Genomic DNA, 16,720 nt, shown 5'->3' on the forward strand with positions numbered 1-16,720 from the left:
TTTTTCCTCCTAAAGTATAGGTATAAGCTACTGTAAAGACCACTTAATTCTCTAGAGTAAATTGACTATATAGTAGCATTTTTACTGATCAAGCAAAAATGCCATTTTCAGAGGTATTTAATGTAGGAGTTCTGAGCTTTTGAAACCAATGAATTACCTAGTGCAACAATATTTCTTCTAAATAAGAGATCCATTATCCAGAGATACCTGTATTAGGACTGGAAAATATGGTTGAAGAGCTGATTTTTCTGCTGTAATCTTTCTGCTTTTGCATTGTAGGGTGCTGGTTCTGGATGCAGGAAGGATTCTAGAATATGATACACCACATAATTTGTTACAACGAAAAAGTGCCTTTTCTGAAATGGTTGCAGAGGCTGGGGTAAGAAGATAAAGACAACTAATGAATAAATGAAGATGAGAATTCCTTACTCCAGTAAACACTCGAGGGATATCTGGCATTCCACATATTTATGGATTATTTTATATTCTCTATAAAATAGCTTACTTAAAAGCTCCTCACAGCATTGCTGTTTACTACAATTACAATCTATAGATATTGATCAAGTTTCTTAAAATAACTTTCTGATTTTACACAAATCACTTACTTTGATCATGTTGGCACTGGAACCACATAATGAAGCACTAATTTTCATGGCATATTTTAACTGTTGCACTAGTAAAGACTGACTGAAAAATCTTGCTGTTCACACACTCTTTTATTTAAAAAATAGTTACTTAAGTTGCTCTGACATTATGCCCATTTAGTTAATACATTCTCATTATGATTGCAAATTCATAAAAAACCCAAATCTGCTTATTGTGTGGACATACAGGCAGATGTCACTTGGTGCTGATTTTAAGGATGTGCATAGTTGCAAGTATACTGGGGTAATTCTTGAGGCAATAAACTTGCCATGTTAAGTTAATTTTCCTTTTGACCTTGTGATTTCTGAATAACCGAAAAATTATTTCAAACAACTGAAAACCACGTCTTATGTATCTAATTGAGCATTACAAATTTGCATTGTGAAAAATCCCAGAAAAATGGAGTCAGGTGCAGCTATCTCTTTGCTAGCAGATTTTAGTGCAAACCTCAACCTAGGTTATGTACATTTACTGAAAGTGCCAGTTAAACGTACCTATGCTTCTGTAGGCCACATACATATTTTAGGTTTTATTACAGTTCCTAAAACTCTTCAAATTTAATACCAACTCAATGCAATCATATCTTCAAAAACTAAGAGAAGATTGCCATCAACTGCTTTAAAAATCCAAACAAACCCCAAGGACATGAATAAAGTTTCAGGCTACAGCCCCATTATATTTCTTTAATATTGGCACCTGGTTAGTATCAAGTAAGATCTTAATTTCTTGCCTGATAGCAAGCAAACCATATTGGCTGTTGTAAAAAGGTGGTGAGAAGTGATGGAGGCTCTCTGAAGGGAGTTCCTCAAACATGTGATTCTACTACAGCGAAGGTGAATGATTTCTCTGTCCTTTCCTGAGGGTAAAAAAGAAAGCCTTTCTTCCTACAGTACAAACGGAGTACTATCTATTTGAATTGGCAACAAAACACAACTAAATATACTATCACAAAACTATTAGCATATAATTATTTTAGACTAGGAACAGCCCTGCCCAAGTAACTATTATTCTGACAGTCTTGGAGAGACTGGTGTGACACAAGGTTTCTCAGGAGAGAGAATAGCTTTCTACTTTTCATCTCTGTTTTCCTCTTTTTTTCCCCCAAGTGAGGCCAGCAGTACCTTCCCAACAGAGCAGAACCTTCTTGTATCAACATTTAACTTCCCTGCAACATTCAAAGTGCCACAGGCAGGCTCTTCTGGGGCTCTGCTTCCCCCAACCTTGTCCCCATCCCTTACCCACCTTCATGCTCCCCTCCAAACCCACCTTTACCTGGAGGTATCACAGGAAGAACTGGAAAGGAGTAAAGGGAGTGCCATTCCTAAACCGATTAATAAGTTTTAGGCATAAAGCTAGGGGAGGGAGACTCAGTACTTTGGAGACCAACCCCTATTTGCAAGGTCCAGAGAAAATAATCTGAGAACTGGCATCAGTGCATGGTAATATTTACTTTATTATTATTATTATTATTTATGGGGAGAAGGGTTTTCTGTGCTTACTGGTGGGCTGCCATATCCTTGCAGCTTCAGCCTGCCTTCAGACCACAGCTGGGAAAAGCTGCAGCCTGAATAATTGCAAAGTCTGAGAGAAAAGAAAATGGGCTACTGTCAGCAAAAGCCAAAGTGCCATTCCTTCTCTTTCAGCAAGCTCTGGTCCTCACATACAGCTATACTTTGAAAAAGGAGGTACAGTGGAAGCAGAAGCAGCATGACATGCCTCTTTGTTTTCATGCAGCAATGGCTTACCAAAGTAAACCATCTAACGGGCTTAGGGTAGGCAGGAAAAGGTGATTTTTGCAGTAAGAATATCACGCAGGGTCTGCAACCTCTACTCTCCTCACACACCCAATGTCAAAGAGACTCACTCTATGAAACAAAGAGGGACCACTTGGCTGCCTCAAGGTCAATATTAATTCAGGCTTTGCAGCACCCAGCACAACCCACCAAACACAAGGTCACCAGCTAACTCTCTTGACAGCACAAAGTCACGTCACAGCCCTGCAGGCCGGCTCAGCACATACCTCACCTCTCGCATGCTTTCTCCTCCAAACAGCAACTGTCCTGTGCATCTGGGTTCAGGTCCCAGCCTCATCCTGTGGGGCTACTCATAGGCACCTGTGAAGGGCTCTGCCCCATAGGGGGCATGAGCTGCTGAGACTCCCAAAAACATGCTTGGGGCTATTCTCAAAGGGGCGTCTGACCAGGCAGGGGACCTTCACATGGTTGGAGATGATAGTATGAGGGACACAACTGTTCATCCCTTTGAGGAGCTACTGCTTAGCCTCCTTTTCCAGCTAGGTTGCTTGGGCTAGGGAGAGGACGGGGGGACAGCCAGGGCACCAGGGCAGAGTCTAAAGTGAGAATGAGGCTCAGAAGGGCACCATGACTTTGGTTTTCCTTTCCCCAGGGAGAAGCATGGAGCAGAACCTGCTCAAGTTCTGCTTCAACTTCCTCCCGCACAGCATTCAAAAATCCCACAGGCAGCATCGCCTCAGGTGCCGCTTCCCCCTGCCCTGCTTCCAGGCCTTGCTCTGCACTTTTCTGGCAGGATCACAGCAGAAACTGTGAAGAACCCCTCCTCTCCCTCACAGGAATGTACACGGTTCTGCCTTTTGCCAGTCATAGCTGATTGCTGTCTGTTGGGGGAAGGTTGGACTAGGCTTAGGGTTATCATCACAGCTTTTGCACTGGGGAAGCAAGAGGCTTGCAAAGGCTCTGTAGTGTTTTCTCTGGCTACATTTCTGGGCAGAAATAGTCCATGAAAATTCTGGATTGGGTTTAAACTGCAGGCTAAAAGATTAATTTATGAAACACCATCCTCATTCAGGCTCTCTAGACCTTACATTTCCCAGCCTGAATCCCAAGATGACATAGATGTAGAAAACCCTCCCACAGCTGCAAATACCAAAGGACAATTTGGAACCTCCTGGGGCAAACTTCCCTACCTGCAGCTTCTCAAACATCACATTTGCTCATATTCTGTGTAGGAACCCGTCCCCAGCCTTCACTCCGCATGTGCTGGGAGCCATTCCCTACATCCATCCCACCCTGCAGCTGTTGACCAACAGGAGGACGGGGCTGTTCCTGCCCCACACCTTGTGATCCAGCCCGCAGAGCACAAGGAACATAAGGGTAGGAGGGGTGGGAAGTGCTCCCACTCCCAACAGGAGCAAGGTCATTGTCACCCCCTTCGACCAGGGTTTCCCTCCCTGTTAGCATTCTCTCCTTCCGCCATCATTCCTTGCTTTTCCTTGTACCAACCTGCACTTTGCTTCCCAGTTCCGTTCTCCCACCCCACACTGCAGTTTGGGGAGGAAGGGTTTTTCCCCCTCCCACCCCAGTTCCTAACACTCCTCTGTGCCACTTCCCAGAGAAGATTTGCCACTCCAGGGCATAGCAAACCCTTGACAGGCTGAGGGATTCCAACCTCATCCTCTCACCTCCACAGGAATTCGAGGAAGACAGAGGGAAATAGCGCTGTTACAGTATTTCCCTGAGAAACTGAAACAAGGCATGTCCAAGGGACAGAAATTGCTTTTATTAAAAACATTCTAAAAGGTTATTTATAAAATGCATTTCATTGTCTGCACTTGGAAACAATTCAGGAACATACAATTGGTGAGGCAGCTTATACTTTCAGAATTTCAACTCACAAAACAAGGTTTAGCTATATAAATTTGTTACATACCTAACACCACAGGCAATCACGCTCAGATTCAAGGATTGTTTGTAGAAAGATTTCAGCCTTCAAATATCAATTTGTTTGAAGAGAGACTTTTGGTAAGCAGTACATGTGCATACCAGGAAATAGCCACTTAGGACAGTGGACTCATCTTTAAAATTCAATGGTTTGTGCCAAAATACAGTCTTAAAATAAAAAAATACAGAATAAATAACTTGATTGCAGAATAAATAAAGATGCATTGTGAGATATCCAATGTACAGTAACTTCTCTACTAAAAAAAAAATCTGTATAGAAATCTGAATAAATACCCTTTTGTGAATTTTTTTTTTTTTTTTACAAGTAAACAACTCACCCTTTCCTTACAATTCCCAGATTAACACTGAAGGACATTTAACTCCTCCAGAGTGAAGGAGTATGCGAAAGAAAAAAAAAAAAAAAAAGTACTTCATTTATTTGCATTGAGAGTTTAACAGTTTAAAGTTACTCCCACACTCCTACCTAACTCGTCCCAAAATTATAGTTTTAACTTCACTGCGATGTGTTTATTTTTATACAGGTCTGCTCATTTTACACAGTGCATAAAAAAAAAAAAAGATGACTAAAGACCTACTGTAACTCCAGTAGACCTCAAGATGAATTTACAGCAGGACAGAAGGAAAGGCCACAATGACTCCAAAGACATTGGAACACACATTGAATTAAATACATACATTTATATCCGCAAGGCAAGGCCCCAAGTAGCAACTGCGTACGAGACCTGTACTGTATATTGGCATTCATCCATGATTTCACTGAAGAGGCACTTCTTTCAACTCAGGAGTTGCAGTTATATTCACCCGAGTCTCTTACCACTCACTGTTTATAACACTCTTTTTAACACATTATCACGTTACTGGAAGTTCCATGCAGACTTAGAGACAGGGTCACTTTCAAAGAGGTACAAATGAAAAAAAAATCCTCAAATTAAAAAAATAAAATAAATCACTTTGGTTTTCAACTCAGGGAAATTAAACAGATGTTAGCAATATTGTAGGAATCCTCTGTGAAGTTAAACAATGCTGATGGAATGGTTGTGTGCAACTGTGATTCAATTTAAGAGGATTTTAATTGGATTACTTCAAAGATATGTTCAGACAACAGCTATGCAAACAGCTGAATCAGCACAAATTATTTATGTCAGTGCCATACATCAGGCCTACTGCCAGAAGAATAATCAGCCTATTTTAATGTAGTCATAGGTTAAACAATAAATCAGCAGCACCTGTACATTAACCGTCAAAAACAGATCAGGAAGGAAGCCCTTGGAGATAAGTAACCCAACATTGGCAAGAGCTACGTTTCTTAATATGGTTTGGCTGAAACGTGAGACAGTTTGCCATATAGCCTCAATGATACCATTATGCTGTTATGAACAGCAGAAGAATCAAGTGAATGCGTTAAGTCTCATTCAAGCTGCAACATGCCTTTTAGAAAGGTGCTTAAATGCTCAAATGACTCAATTTAATAAATAAATTTAAGCTCAACACTGCTAGTGCTATGTGCGTTAACACTGCTTCACATTCTTTCAAAGTAAATATATTGGACCTGGGAATACCTACAGTACCGTACCACATTACCTCTAACCTTTGGTCACACTCCCTTTATATTTTAAACATACACCTCTTCAGGATTTGCTAATAAAATTTAGCAAGAAAATGAGAGTGCATCATCACTAGCATTTTCATCCAATATCCAATCTACAAGCAAATACAGGACACTTCAGACCTTCAGAAAATCACTCGTACCTTTAAAGTAACACCTAGCTTTAACACAGTTAGGCGTCAAGTAACACCTAACTGGAATGGATAAAAAAAATGAATATAATATGGCTAAGATCAGGCTCCAGGGCCTGTCAGATAAGCACGCACCGTCAGATTACACTTCTGGAGAGACGGAATGCGATGGGGAAGAGTTTCTATTCAGTTAAAATTAGTCTTCTGTAAATGCTTATTAGGAATTTCTATAGCGCTGACTTGGAGAGGCCAGGAGCCACCAACAATTCCTGCTTGGATAGCCACACCCGTTACAACTGCTAGATCAGGGTCTACAGAGGTGTTGGGTTCCTTTCCGAAGAAATCCTGAATGACTTTGCGTATCTGAGGAATCCGGGTGGAGCCTCCAACTAACACAATTTCATCCACTTCCGCTTTGTGTAGGTGGCCTTCCTTCAACACCTGTTCAATGGGCACAAGAATCTTCTCAAAAAGGTCCTCATTTAACAACTCAAATTGCTTCCTAGAGATTTCTGTTTCAAAGACAACTTTGACAAAGTTGTTCTCTACTTTTGAAGTGTCTCCCAGATTTTTCAGATCTTTTGTTTTTTGTGAAGACTTTCCTTTTAGGACAGTATTTGTTGTTACCTCACTTTCTGGAAGTTCTTTTGTAAGCTTCCTTTCTGGCATAGTCAACGACACCCTTAGCGTAGCTGCCTCGTGAACAGTCAAATTTAATTTAACTGCTTCCACTGCCTGTCTGAGGCGATGTATTTCTTCTTTTCTTGTTGGCAGAGAACCATACTTTTGATGGAGCTGATCATATAAATACAGCATCAACCTCTGATTAAAATCCTGTCCTCCAAGTTTGTTGTTACCTGAAACATCAGAAAAGAAGGCATCAGACACATCATCTCCAAAGCTTCAGAAAGCAGCACACATCTTCTCTTGTACTGGGAGATGGTTCTCAAGGGCCAGGACCATAAGCACAGCGCAAGAGCTCAAAGAGCTGGGAAAACAGACATAATCGTTGTCCACTAAAGAACACACCATGAATATTTATTTCCAGATTTTTATTTAGCAACTGTTTTACAATTTATCTGCCTCAATGTTTTTCCCTTGCAACTGCTCTGTTACACTGTAACAGAAAAAAGCAGTGGTTGTTAACTCACAGAGGCATTGTCTATAGAAGAAAATACGTAACGATAGATTTCTAGCTGGAACCCTGTAACTGAAGTGCAATCCCTCACAGCAAATTGGTTTTTCAGCTAAAATAGGTAAAACTCTCAGTTTCACATTTCTCTCTCTGCCCAGAATGGATTTTTCTCTTAGCATTTCCACAATACAGCTTTATTGGAATCAGTGTTTTAACAATTTTAGTTATTCAATGTCTTCATGCATCCACACCAAAAACTACATGCTACTGAAGTATATGTACACACCCTGCCGGATGTGGAAGAAAGTGATAAAATGCAAGCAGTGAACTTCAAGCTCTGTTAACAGGTATATCTTATTGTCAGCCTTCAGAGAGAGAGAGAGGAAAAAAACCAAACTATCATACGTAACCAATTTCTACTGAAAGATTATTCTTGCACCATGCTTCCAAAACCTTGCAAACAACTGTTCATGCCTTCCATTCAATAGAGTTAAAAAAATGGCCTCAGATTTTCATCTGTGTTGAACAATACTCTCAAAGTTTTCACTTTGTTTTGTTTTGACTGAAAACAGAAATTCGCTTAGTGGACCTCCATCTAAATAAATCAGAACGAAGCTGCTGAATATTTCTCGGTGTTCCGCTCTTGCTGGACTCAGCAGCAGCTCACCTCTAAACTTTTTCATTCAAGGCAACGGAGACGGAACTGCATCTCAGACCTGTCTGAATCCAGGTCATCTGAAAAGCAGTTGTGTATTTGCTACACTTTTAGTAGACATTGCTGTCAGAACTCTTTGCCAAGTGATGAATCACTTTGGCATATACGCATCACGAACCTTACTTCTAGGTTAACAGCGTGCGCATTTCCAAACCATGCCCAACTGAGCTGGAGCCAAACACAAGGCAAGGATGCTCTGAAGCACTAGGCAATGATCTGACAAATACTTCCAGCTTGGATGAAGGTAACAGAAAGATTTGTAACACCCCCAGCCCCCAAAAGTCCAGTCAAAGTAAGCGTAATACACACCAGCACTTTTACTAGTGGGCACAAAAGTAAACGCCAAGGATAAAATGAAACCACAACTTATTCCTTTGAGTCAGCCAAAATTTGTGAATTTATCTTAATTGTTGAAACCAGTCACAAACTTAATTTTGCATGGAAGGCAGCTATGTTTTAAAAAGCTCCTCTAATGGTGACTTTAGGCACACCCTTCCTTTCCCCCCGGCTCCTTGAGAAAGTAAAGGGTTTTTCTCACCTGCCATGGCCCGTGTGAGGAACATCCCTCCCTGCTTGTTCAGCAGAGACACATCCAAAGTTCCTCCACCCAAATCCACCACCAGAACATTAAACACATCAGCTTTGTGGAGTCCATAAGCCATAGCTGCAGCTGTGGGTTCATTGATTACTCGCAAAATTTCTAGCCCTACAAAGAGCAAAGATACCAAGCAACAGTCAGGTACACTTCAGAAAACTGCAGTTCTCACATCAAAATGACATTTTCCATTAGGTTGTTTGGGTTTTTTTTAACCAAACTTACCTTAAGTAAAGAATCAGATCTAAAGGAAATTGGTTCCTAAGCAACAATACTTAATGAACTCTTTTCCTTATTTAAGCCTAAAGTAATACTACTTCAGTGTCAGAGTGAAGTCATGAACCATGATTTGCCCAAACACATTTCTTCCAGGGAAATCTTGCTAAGGAGATTTATTTCACATGTTTTCTTTCTGTTTAAATTATTGTCCAAGGGTGCTTTGTACAGTCTCTCTATTTAGAGATTACCAAAATGACTATTCCCCGTCCCCCCTCCCCAAAGTAAAACTTACTTCTAGCTATCTATGTTTGCATTAGTCAGCTGCACCTGTCAGTACCCAAGAGTTCTCTGCTGTTCTTCACAATTGTTAACTATCATTAAAAAAAAAAAAAATCCATTCTAACATTCTCTATCACTGATTCACTGTTTCTCTATCCTCCCCAAAGACTTTACTCTATTGAAAAAGACCTAAAGATAATTTTAAGGTTTCACAGAAAAATGCTGGAATAGAGAGACATCACCTGCAAGGTTAGCTGCTTTAATGGTAGAATTCCGTTGCCTTTCATCAAACTCTGCTGGCACAGAGATGACCGCCTTCGAAATGGGCATGCCAAGGTAGTCTTCTGCCATTTTCTTCAATTTCAGTAGCAGCTGAGCGCCAATATGCTCTGGAGTGATGCGAAAGGTTTCATTAGTTGTCACTGAAAATTCGGCTGATCCATTGTTGTTGAAAATCTAGGAGGAAAAAGCAACACAACCCACAGGTGAGAAATCTTTTTCTCACTCTCTCCCACCTTGCTCCTGCCAAATGTTTTATTCACATGTAGTCTGTTTATTCCAGAAAAACATGAATGTGCTTTTGCCACTTCCTTTTACTCCCTGACTACGAGTATTATGCAAAACATGCAACTTAAGGGGTCAGAGTATACTCAAAATAGTTGCACCCACTGTGCCCAGGGTAAGACATAATTAAAAAAAATAGTTAAGACCTAGCAACTGTGTAATCAACTCCAACGCCACATTCAAAGATAAAAGTGATCCTTTTTAATCATAAGGTTTACCCTACTGATAAAGCTTCCCACAGGTTCTTCTTTCTGAAAGGAAGCAAATAGGTTGCTACTGGAACAGCTTCTCTTAACAAGTAAAGAATTCAAAGACTGACTGCAGTACCTGAAAATTTGTCTCCTTTCAGCAAATACTGCACCATGCTAACTTGACACATTACTTTTTGTTTAAAAAAGCAGCTTTCAAGATCTGCTGCTGGTCAAGTAAGCACCAGAAAAGTGCTAGGGGGAAAAAAAGTACTGGAACAGAGAACATGTGACTTTTACACTTTTCGTGTGTTTTAGAGTATCAAGGGAGAAGTGAACTTTCAGCAAAGCACAGTTAGAATTTCAAGTTGAAATTCATACTTTAAGAGAAAGGGCTGGAAGGTCACCCAGAAATACATTACACAGTAGAGGACGGGGTTCTCTGGAAAATCACTGTCAGCTCTGATGCAGAGGTAGGCGACTTCCACAAGCATTTCCTCCTCCCCTCTCTGGATACCTCTTATGGTTTTCGGGCATATCAGATTTAGCCAAATGAAGCAAGGTCAGAAAATTTGGTCACCTACTACATGTTTCAAGCTTAGTATAGATTACTGCTTAGAGAGAACTGAAGATGACTACTTACCTTAAAGGGATACCTGCTACTTTCACTTTTCAGTTCTTCCGAAGTGAAGATTTTCCCAATGAATCTTTTTGCATCATATATGGTGTTCTGAGGATTTGAATCAGCCAGTTCTAGGCCATCATATCCTACATACACATCTCTGTCTGTGAAAGAGACTATACTTGGTATGCTGTTGTGCCCATTTTCATCTGCAATAACCTTCACCTGCCCCGTTCCAGGAAGAAAGACACCAACAGAGCAGTAAGTCGTGCCAAGGTCAATCCCAATTACTTTCGGCGTAGGCATTGGTAAATATTGTTGTGCTAGGTAGCCGGCTAACAAGAGAGCCAGAATAGCCGAACCTGAAACACAGATTTTTAAAAAACAGGGTTAGAGTCTCTACTGCTGCAAACTTAGAAGTCAATGCAAATTACATAGCATTATACCTTATACCTCATGCAGTTTTATTTCACTCTCTGAAGCCTGTTCAGCTACCTAATTAGTTTTCAATTTCTTCAAAGGTTACATGAAAGTTCAGGTCACTTAATTCAACAATAAGTTGTTAGAAGAGTAAAAAAATCTAAGGCATTAAATACTAAACCGCTTTTAAAAAGCCCAAGAGGTACGGCAAAGCCAAAAATACTGCCGGCATCTAAAAATATCTTTTCTCTCTGCAAGGTGCTTAAAAAAAATATAGGTTAATTAATATTTTTGGGGGAACTGCCTATGAATGACCTCTAAGGGACATCTAGTTAATAAGGCTGCACAAAATCACAGTGAAATGACAAACTCCTGATTAAAACACCTCCAACTTCACCGAAAGTCTAAAAATCAGGAGATAAAACCCATGCTAACTCTTATTTCAGTCATAGCTCCCAAAGAGCACCTTACCACACTTCTGAATCTTTTCTATGCTTTGAAATCAAGGGGTAGACTAGTTTCACTGCAGAGCAGGTTTTGTGCTTTTTTTTTTTAATTTTACACATAATCAACAGACAAAGCAAGAATCCCAAAAGTCTAATATAAAGCAATGTCTCAGAGCAGGGAAAGAAAAAGCACCAACAAAGTCTCAAGAAGAAATTTAAATAGTTTTAAGTTTCAGCGGGTGGGTAAGCTCTTTTCCCCAGCAGGGAAGGGCGGTCACAGCTCTGCTTCAAACAGACTAGTGAGAAAGAACAGGTTTACTTTTGGCCGTCACTCTTCCACGGCATTTCTCAGCAATACGCCACTGAGCACTTCGGCTCTGCAGAGGAACACACCAAACACGCTACAAGAAGCCGTGCCATCCTAAAAAGCCAGTCCGAGGCGATAACGCTGGCAGAAAGATTGAGAGAGCCCCAGCAAAACCCCGCAGTCGCGGTCAGCGCCCACTGCCTGAGGCAGGGTGACGAGACGCGCCTGGGCCCTGCCAAGCGGAAGCCACCACAGGCGAGGCGGGGCGGGGGCTCCCCAACGCCCCGCCGGCCCCACCGCGCCCGCCCCTCCCCGGGCACCGTCCCCTCAGCAGCCCGAGGGGGTGGACGGGCCCCCGGGCCCCCACCCGTGCTCACCCAGCACCGCCATCTGCCCGGCCATCGCTGCCCACCGGCTCCGGCAGCGCCCGCCAACGCTGACTGCTGACGGCTCCTTCCGGGCCGCGCCGCGCGGCACGCCGGGACTGGTGGTACACGCGGCACGCCCACTCCGTGACGCTGCTCTACCATAGCGGGTGAGAAAACCACAGCTCCCAGGGGGCATAGGGGCACGGCTACTTCCGGCGGGCACCAGCCAATGGGCTGAGAGAAGGGTCATTCGGCGACGGGGGAGGGGAGGAACAGGTAGTAAGGGAGGCTGCGCGTCACCCTTCCCGCCGCATGCGCAAAACAGGGCCGGCCGGCTCGCGCTGCCTGCTGGGGGCGGTAGTTCGGTTGGTGGCAGCACGGCACCCTGTGGCAGCCGCTTGGTGTTTAGGGTGGTTGGGACGCCCGGCTTGCCGCCCGCCCCAAGTGTCCCTTCCCCCGGCGCACGGGCAGGCGACACGCCGCGGTGCCGGGAGGGGACGTGGAGCGGGGTCCCGGCCTGGGCAGCTGCTGCTGCCGTCGCAGGCCTCTGAGCACCCTCCTGCCGGCGTGAGGCGTCAGAGACCATAGATCCAGCGCTGCCAGATCAGCACGCGTTAACGGTGTTAGGCCTTTAAAAACAGTTATAACTATTATTTCTTTTTTATTCTTATTTCTGGCATTCATGTGTCAGAGACCTTCGCTGAGGCGAGGGTGGGCAGCTGCCGTGTCAGCACCGGGGCAGAAGCTAACAGTAAAGCCATGGGTCAGGCTGTCGTGCAACGGGGGGGCTGTTGCGGTCGTGGCTTTTTGGAAAAGCGCTGGCTGCTGTGGTGAAGTGGCCTTGTCCGTGGGCGAGGAAACCCCCTGCTCAAGGGGCCTGGCGTTTTCCAGTCCTAGCGGCAGGCCGAGGCCATCCAGGGCGTGGGTAGGGGTTTTGACCCAACACATTAAGCTAAAGCTGAGCAGTCACGTTGCATCTGCTCTCCCATGCTATCTCTGGAGAGAGCACCAGGGTCTCCTACGCTGAGGTTTTACTTCCCCTTTTGAAAACATTTCATCTTCTCTCCCTGAAGTGCTCAGATGCGTTTTTGTGCCTTAAAAGTGTTCTTTGAATGCAATGGCTCAACAGTGAGACAGCCATGGCAGCTTTTACCTCTTTCTATCAACTGTGAGGGGAGATTTCCTTCTTGCCCAGCTGACAGTTAGACAAGTAAGGAGAATGCAGATGAAATCTGCCCCTCAAATGCATTCTGGAGGACCAGAAGTAGTAATTAATCCAAGAAATACAGCGTGAAGTACAGCGTAGGTTTGCTTCTTGTCAGCAGTCCCCCTGCTAAGCTATGCTCTCATAAGAAGTAATGGATTTTCTGGCTCTTGCGGATCAGGTTTTCATTTCAGGCAGAAATTAATTGTGAGAATCTGGTGTTTCCTTAATGCAGTTTAAGTTAGATGCTTTTTAATAATAAATGTTCATAAATGAAGAGCTGGTAACAAATAGCATAGTGGAAGAAAAGAGGCTAAGTTCTATTGCAGTTACCATCTTTAGGATCTCTGTTTCTCCTAAGTGATAGAAAGACACATAACCCAAAAGTAATTCCCAGGAGCTTACTCTTATAAGCTTCTTCTATATGCAAAAAGCAGCACCGCTTTAACTTAATAGTAAAAAATGTACGCATCTTCTGTTTATGGTTAACATAGTGACGTGGTTCATTCTCTGCATGAGAAGGTGGAAACTCCTTGCTAAGGGAAGAGAAGGTTAAGCCATTCAGCCTTCTTAATGACTCATGATCTGACTTTTCTAATTACATATCTAACTAATTTCTTTTCCATACACAAGAGTTGGATACTTTAATCATGTTTCTTGAAGTGTAACTTGTAACTGTGCTCATTCTGAAGTTATTTAAGTGGGGGAAAACTTGTAATCATTGTTTACAGTATTTCTTCACTTGTATAACTCAAGCACGGGCACTTTGGATTTTATGCAGTTGTCAGTGGATGGTGAGGAGAAAAAAGTTTTGAGTAAACAGGGTATACAATTAAACTGGATGTTGCTCATAATTTTGCTATTTAATAGCAATCTGGTGGTTTAATACATAGGGACCATGTGAAATGTCACACTGCAGACTGCAGATATGTAGGGATGTTTTTTTAAAAATACTGATACAAAACTTCATTTCAGAGATTTCTTCCTTTTCTAAAGCATAGGCCAGGCTCTGTTTTTTGTTCTTGAGGTTAAAACACCGAAAGACATTGGGATCACTTGATATCATACCTGCTGAAGGACAAAATTCAAATGCCCTTTCCTATATAGCTTCCGTTCTGTTTTTTCAAACCAAAGGTGCTTAATGAATTCAGCATATCAGTCAAGGCCTCCCCACCTGACTCTTGACTCCCTGGAGGCCTGGCTGTTCCCTGCAGAATTACACAGCACAGGCCACCTGCCTGGGAGTCAAATCAAGGAGAGCATCTCAGCAGGCTTTCTGCCCTGCAACAAAGGTATATCATGCCAGAAACTTCTTCAGAAGCCACCTTCCTCCCTGTAGCTGTTTTTGGCTTTTGTGTAGTTTGAAGGCTGGATCTACCCTACATACTCTGTAGTCCCTTGAAGGCAACACTTGGTCTTCAGCACCCATGCTCAGATGAAGTCCAGAAGTGCCTAATATATTTCCCCCACATCTTCTCCATGACTTATCAGGACCTGCTCATGGATACTCCTGGACTTTGCACAGAGATGCCAGACTTCTCTTGCATCTGCAAAATTGACAGAACTAATCATAGTGAGCTTGCCCTTGGGTTTTTTGGGGCATTACCAGAGTGTTTTCTGTATCAGCTTCTTTTACCTACCCTCACAGAGCTCTTGTCCAGGAGAGTAAGACCTGTTTCCATTTTCTTCCCTTATCTGAGGGGGTGCTACACCCAGGAGTAGGTTGTTCAGGAGCAGAAGGGAACATTCAGTGTTTCTGAAGAAAATGGTTTGATTTTGCACCGAATAATTAAATATTCATTGGTCGATAGAGAGGTTTATTTGGCCAGGAGAGGAAAGCTACGGGTAGCGTCTGCCCCACAGACTGCCTTGTGGGGAATATGTAAACGTGCTTAGGGGCAGATACTGGAAGGCTGGTCTTTTTTCTGAAACGATGTGCTTTACCCTCTTCCCTATAATGGCAGGCAAGGCATGGACTATTGTGTTGAGCATCCTCGCCTGGGGGTGGGCAATGCAAGTTCGGACCAATACCAACTCCTTTGAAAAAGCCCATCACTGTGATAAAGCTTCACTAGATGTAGCTGAATGAGAGTAAGTGAGGTGCTGTGGCGACATGGGGTACTAGGACTGAACAGCTTCTGGTATCTGCTAGTTTGAATACCTGGGCTGTGCTGGTTGTGCAGCATCAACCAGCCCTTGGTGACCACCCACCAGGCCCTGAATGCTCACCAGCCGCTGACTTGAGTGGAAAGTGGGCTTGCAGCAAACTCCCTCCGAGGGTCTAGGCCGAATGCTTGTTTATCCTTATTAGTGCATCTGTTCATTTTGGTAGTAAGCTGTTTGTAACATTTCAAAAGGGTTTTGGGGATTAATTTCCTTCAAGGGGCTGTTGTTTTCCCCTGCTGCTTTGATAGGTGGAGGTAAACGCATTTTTGTCTGCAAGTAGCTTGAGGGAGAGGGTTGTTCTTAGAATGTAAGAGCAGAGGCTGGTTTTTGAACGGTCTCCCATCAGATGTGAACTCATGTCCGCAGGAAAAAAACTGTTACACTGGGGAGTGTTGCTCAAAACATAGACCTGTGATGTGCTAAACGCAGTTCAAGCATTCAGTGTGTGTGGAATCAAATACAGCTCGTTTTCATTCCTAGGATGCTTTGCATCAGTTGTATCTCCACACTTGGAGAAAAGGGAATTGAGTTTCCAAAGCGTCCTCTTCTCTGCCATCGTACAAAACAAAGCTTCCTCTTTCTAGGGTTTGCTCAGGGAGAGCTCTCTATGCCATCTCAATCATTTTCAAGCCAGTGTCTAAAACTGAAACAGGGTTCCGGGATATGGTTAAAGCATGGTGTGATCCCAGCAACCTAGTATGATCAAACTGTGTTTTCCTCCTATGAAGGACAAAGCGGGAGAGGGATTTGGGTCCGCTTCTTAGATGGAGAGTGTAGTCAATGTCTCTGTGAGAAGGGAGGCAATTTATTTAGATGCTAAAATCAAACCTCATTTTCAGTTTTTAACTTAGGTAAAAGTAGGTTGTTAGTCTTAATGCAATCATATTGTCAAAACTACAGAGAACTTCACTGATAGTTCCTTTCCCTAATTAAAACATTGATCTTCTCCTGCTGTATACGGTTGGGAAATGGAAGGATTTCACCCGTGCCCAGTCTTCCTCTGACGGACTGTTCAATGTCAGGCAGCTGGAAGATAAGTATAACCTTCCATTTAGATGCAAAAGTTTCCATTTAAATTCCAGTGTACAGCTTAAAGATTTCTGGCTCCTGTTGAGTTGCTGACTGGCCATCGCTGGGCAGGTGTGCACTGAATTCTTCATTAGCCAGAAACCTGCTCCCCAGCCAGAGGCAGCAGGAGCAGCTTGGGGCTGCTCGGAGGATTCGTAGCCCCAGAGAGCTGAACCACGAGGCGTGAGACAAATGTGAGAAGCTTCCAGCAGATGTCTCTGCCATGCAGCGTTGCTTCCCCAGACCGCTTTCGGTGTTTGACAGATACCTGCACATTCATGTAAAGCATATTAACCTTTTGCAATCATTATCCAAATTCTTGT

The 16,720-nt window shown here is 43.1% G+C and overlaps 2 protein-coding genes across 6 annotated transcripts in view; one reads left to right on the plus strand and one right to left on the minus strand.

Annotated features, from left to right (window-relative positions):
* Positions 1 to 695, plus strand: part of LOC129207818 (multidrug resistance-associated protein 1-like) — a 48,628-nt gene extending 47,933 nt beyond the window's left edge. For all 5 annotated transcript variants that reach the window (XM_054829318.1, XM_054829327.1, XM_054829335.1 and 2 more), the window contains one exon: positions 280 to 695. In XM_054829318.1, coding sequence (XP_054685293.1) covers positions 280 to 391 — 112 coding nt within the window. In that variant the 3' untranslated portion in view covers positions 392 to 695. The remainder of the gene's footprint in view (positions 1 to 279) is intronic.
* A 3,465-nt stretch (positions 696 to 4,160) lies between these two features.
* On the minus strand, positions 4,161 to 12,050 carry HSPA13 (heat shock protein family A (Hsp70) member 13). The gene is made up of 5 exons (XM_054829363.1): positions 11,969 to 12,050; positions 10,440 to 10,780; positions 9,287 to 9,500; positions 8,490 to 8,657; positions 4,161 to 6,958 (listed from the first exon to the last, which is right to left on the minus strand). The coding sequence occupies exons 1-5, from the start codon at positions 11,991 to 11,993 to the stop codon at positions 6,288 to 6,290; spliced, it is 1,419 nt and encodes a 472-aa protein (XP_054685338.1). The 5' UTR covers positions 11,994 to 12,050; the 3' UTR covers positions 4,161 to 6,287.
* Between the last annotated feature and the right edge of the window lie 4,670 nt (positions 12,051 to 16,720).

Source organism: Grus americana, chromosome 1, assembly GCF_028858705.1.
Source record: "Grus americana isolate bGruAme1 chromosome 1, bGruAme1.mat, whole genome shotgun sequence".
NCBI lineage: Eukaryota > Metazoa > Chordata > Aves > Gruiformes > Gruidae > Grus > Grus americana.

Coding starts and splice junctions, on each gene's coding strand:
- HSPA13 (XM_054829363.1), bottom strand. CDS start 11,993: ATGGCCGGGCAGATGGCGGTGCTGG. Junction 10,781..11,968: donor CGGGCAGATGGCGGTGCTGG/GTGAGCACGGGT, acceptor TCTGTGTTTCAG/GTTCGGCTATTCTGGCTCTC. Junction 8,658..9,286: donor TAAAGCAGCTAACCTTGCAG/GTGATGTCTCTC, acceptor TGCTCTTTGTAG/GGCTAGAAATTTTGCGAGTA.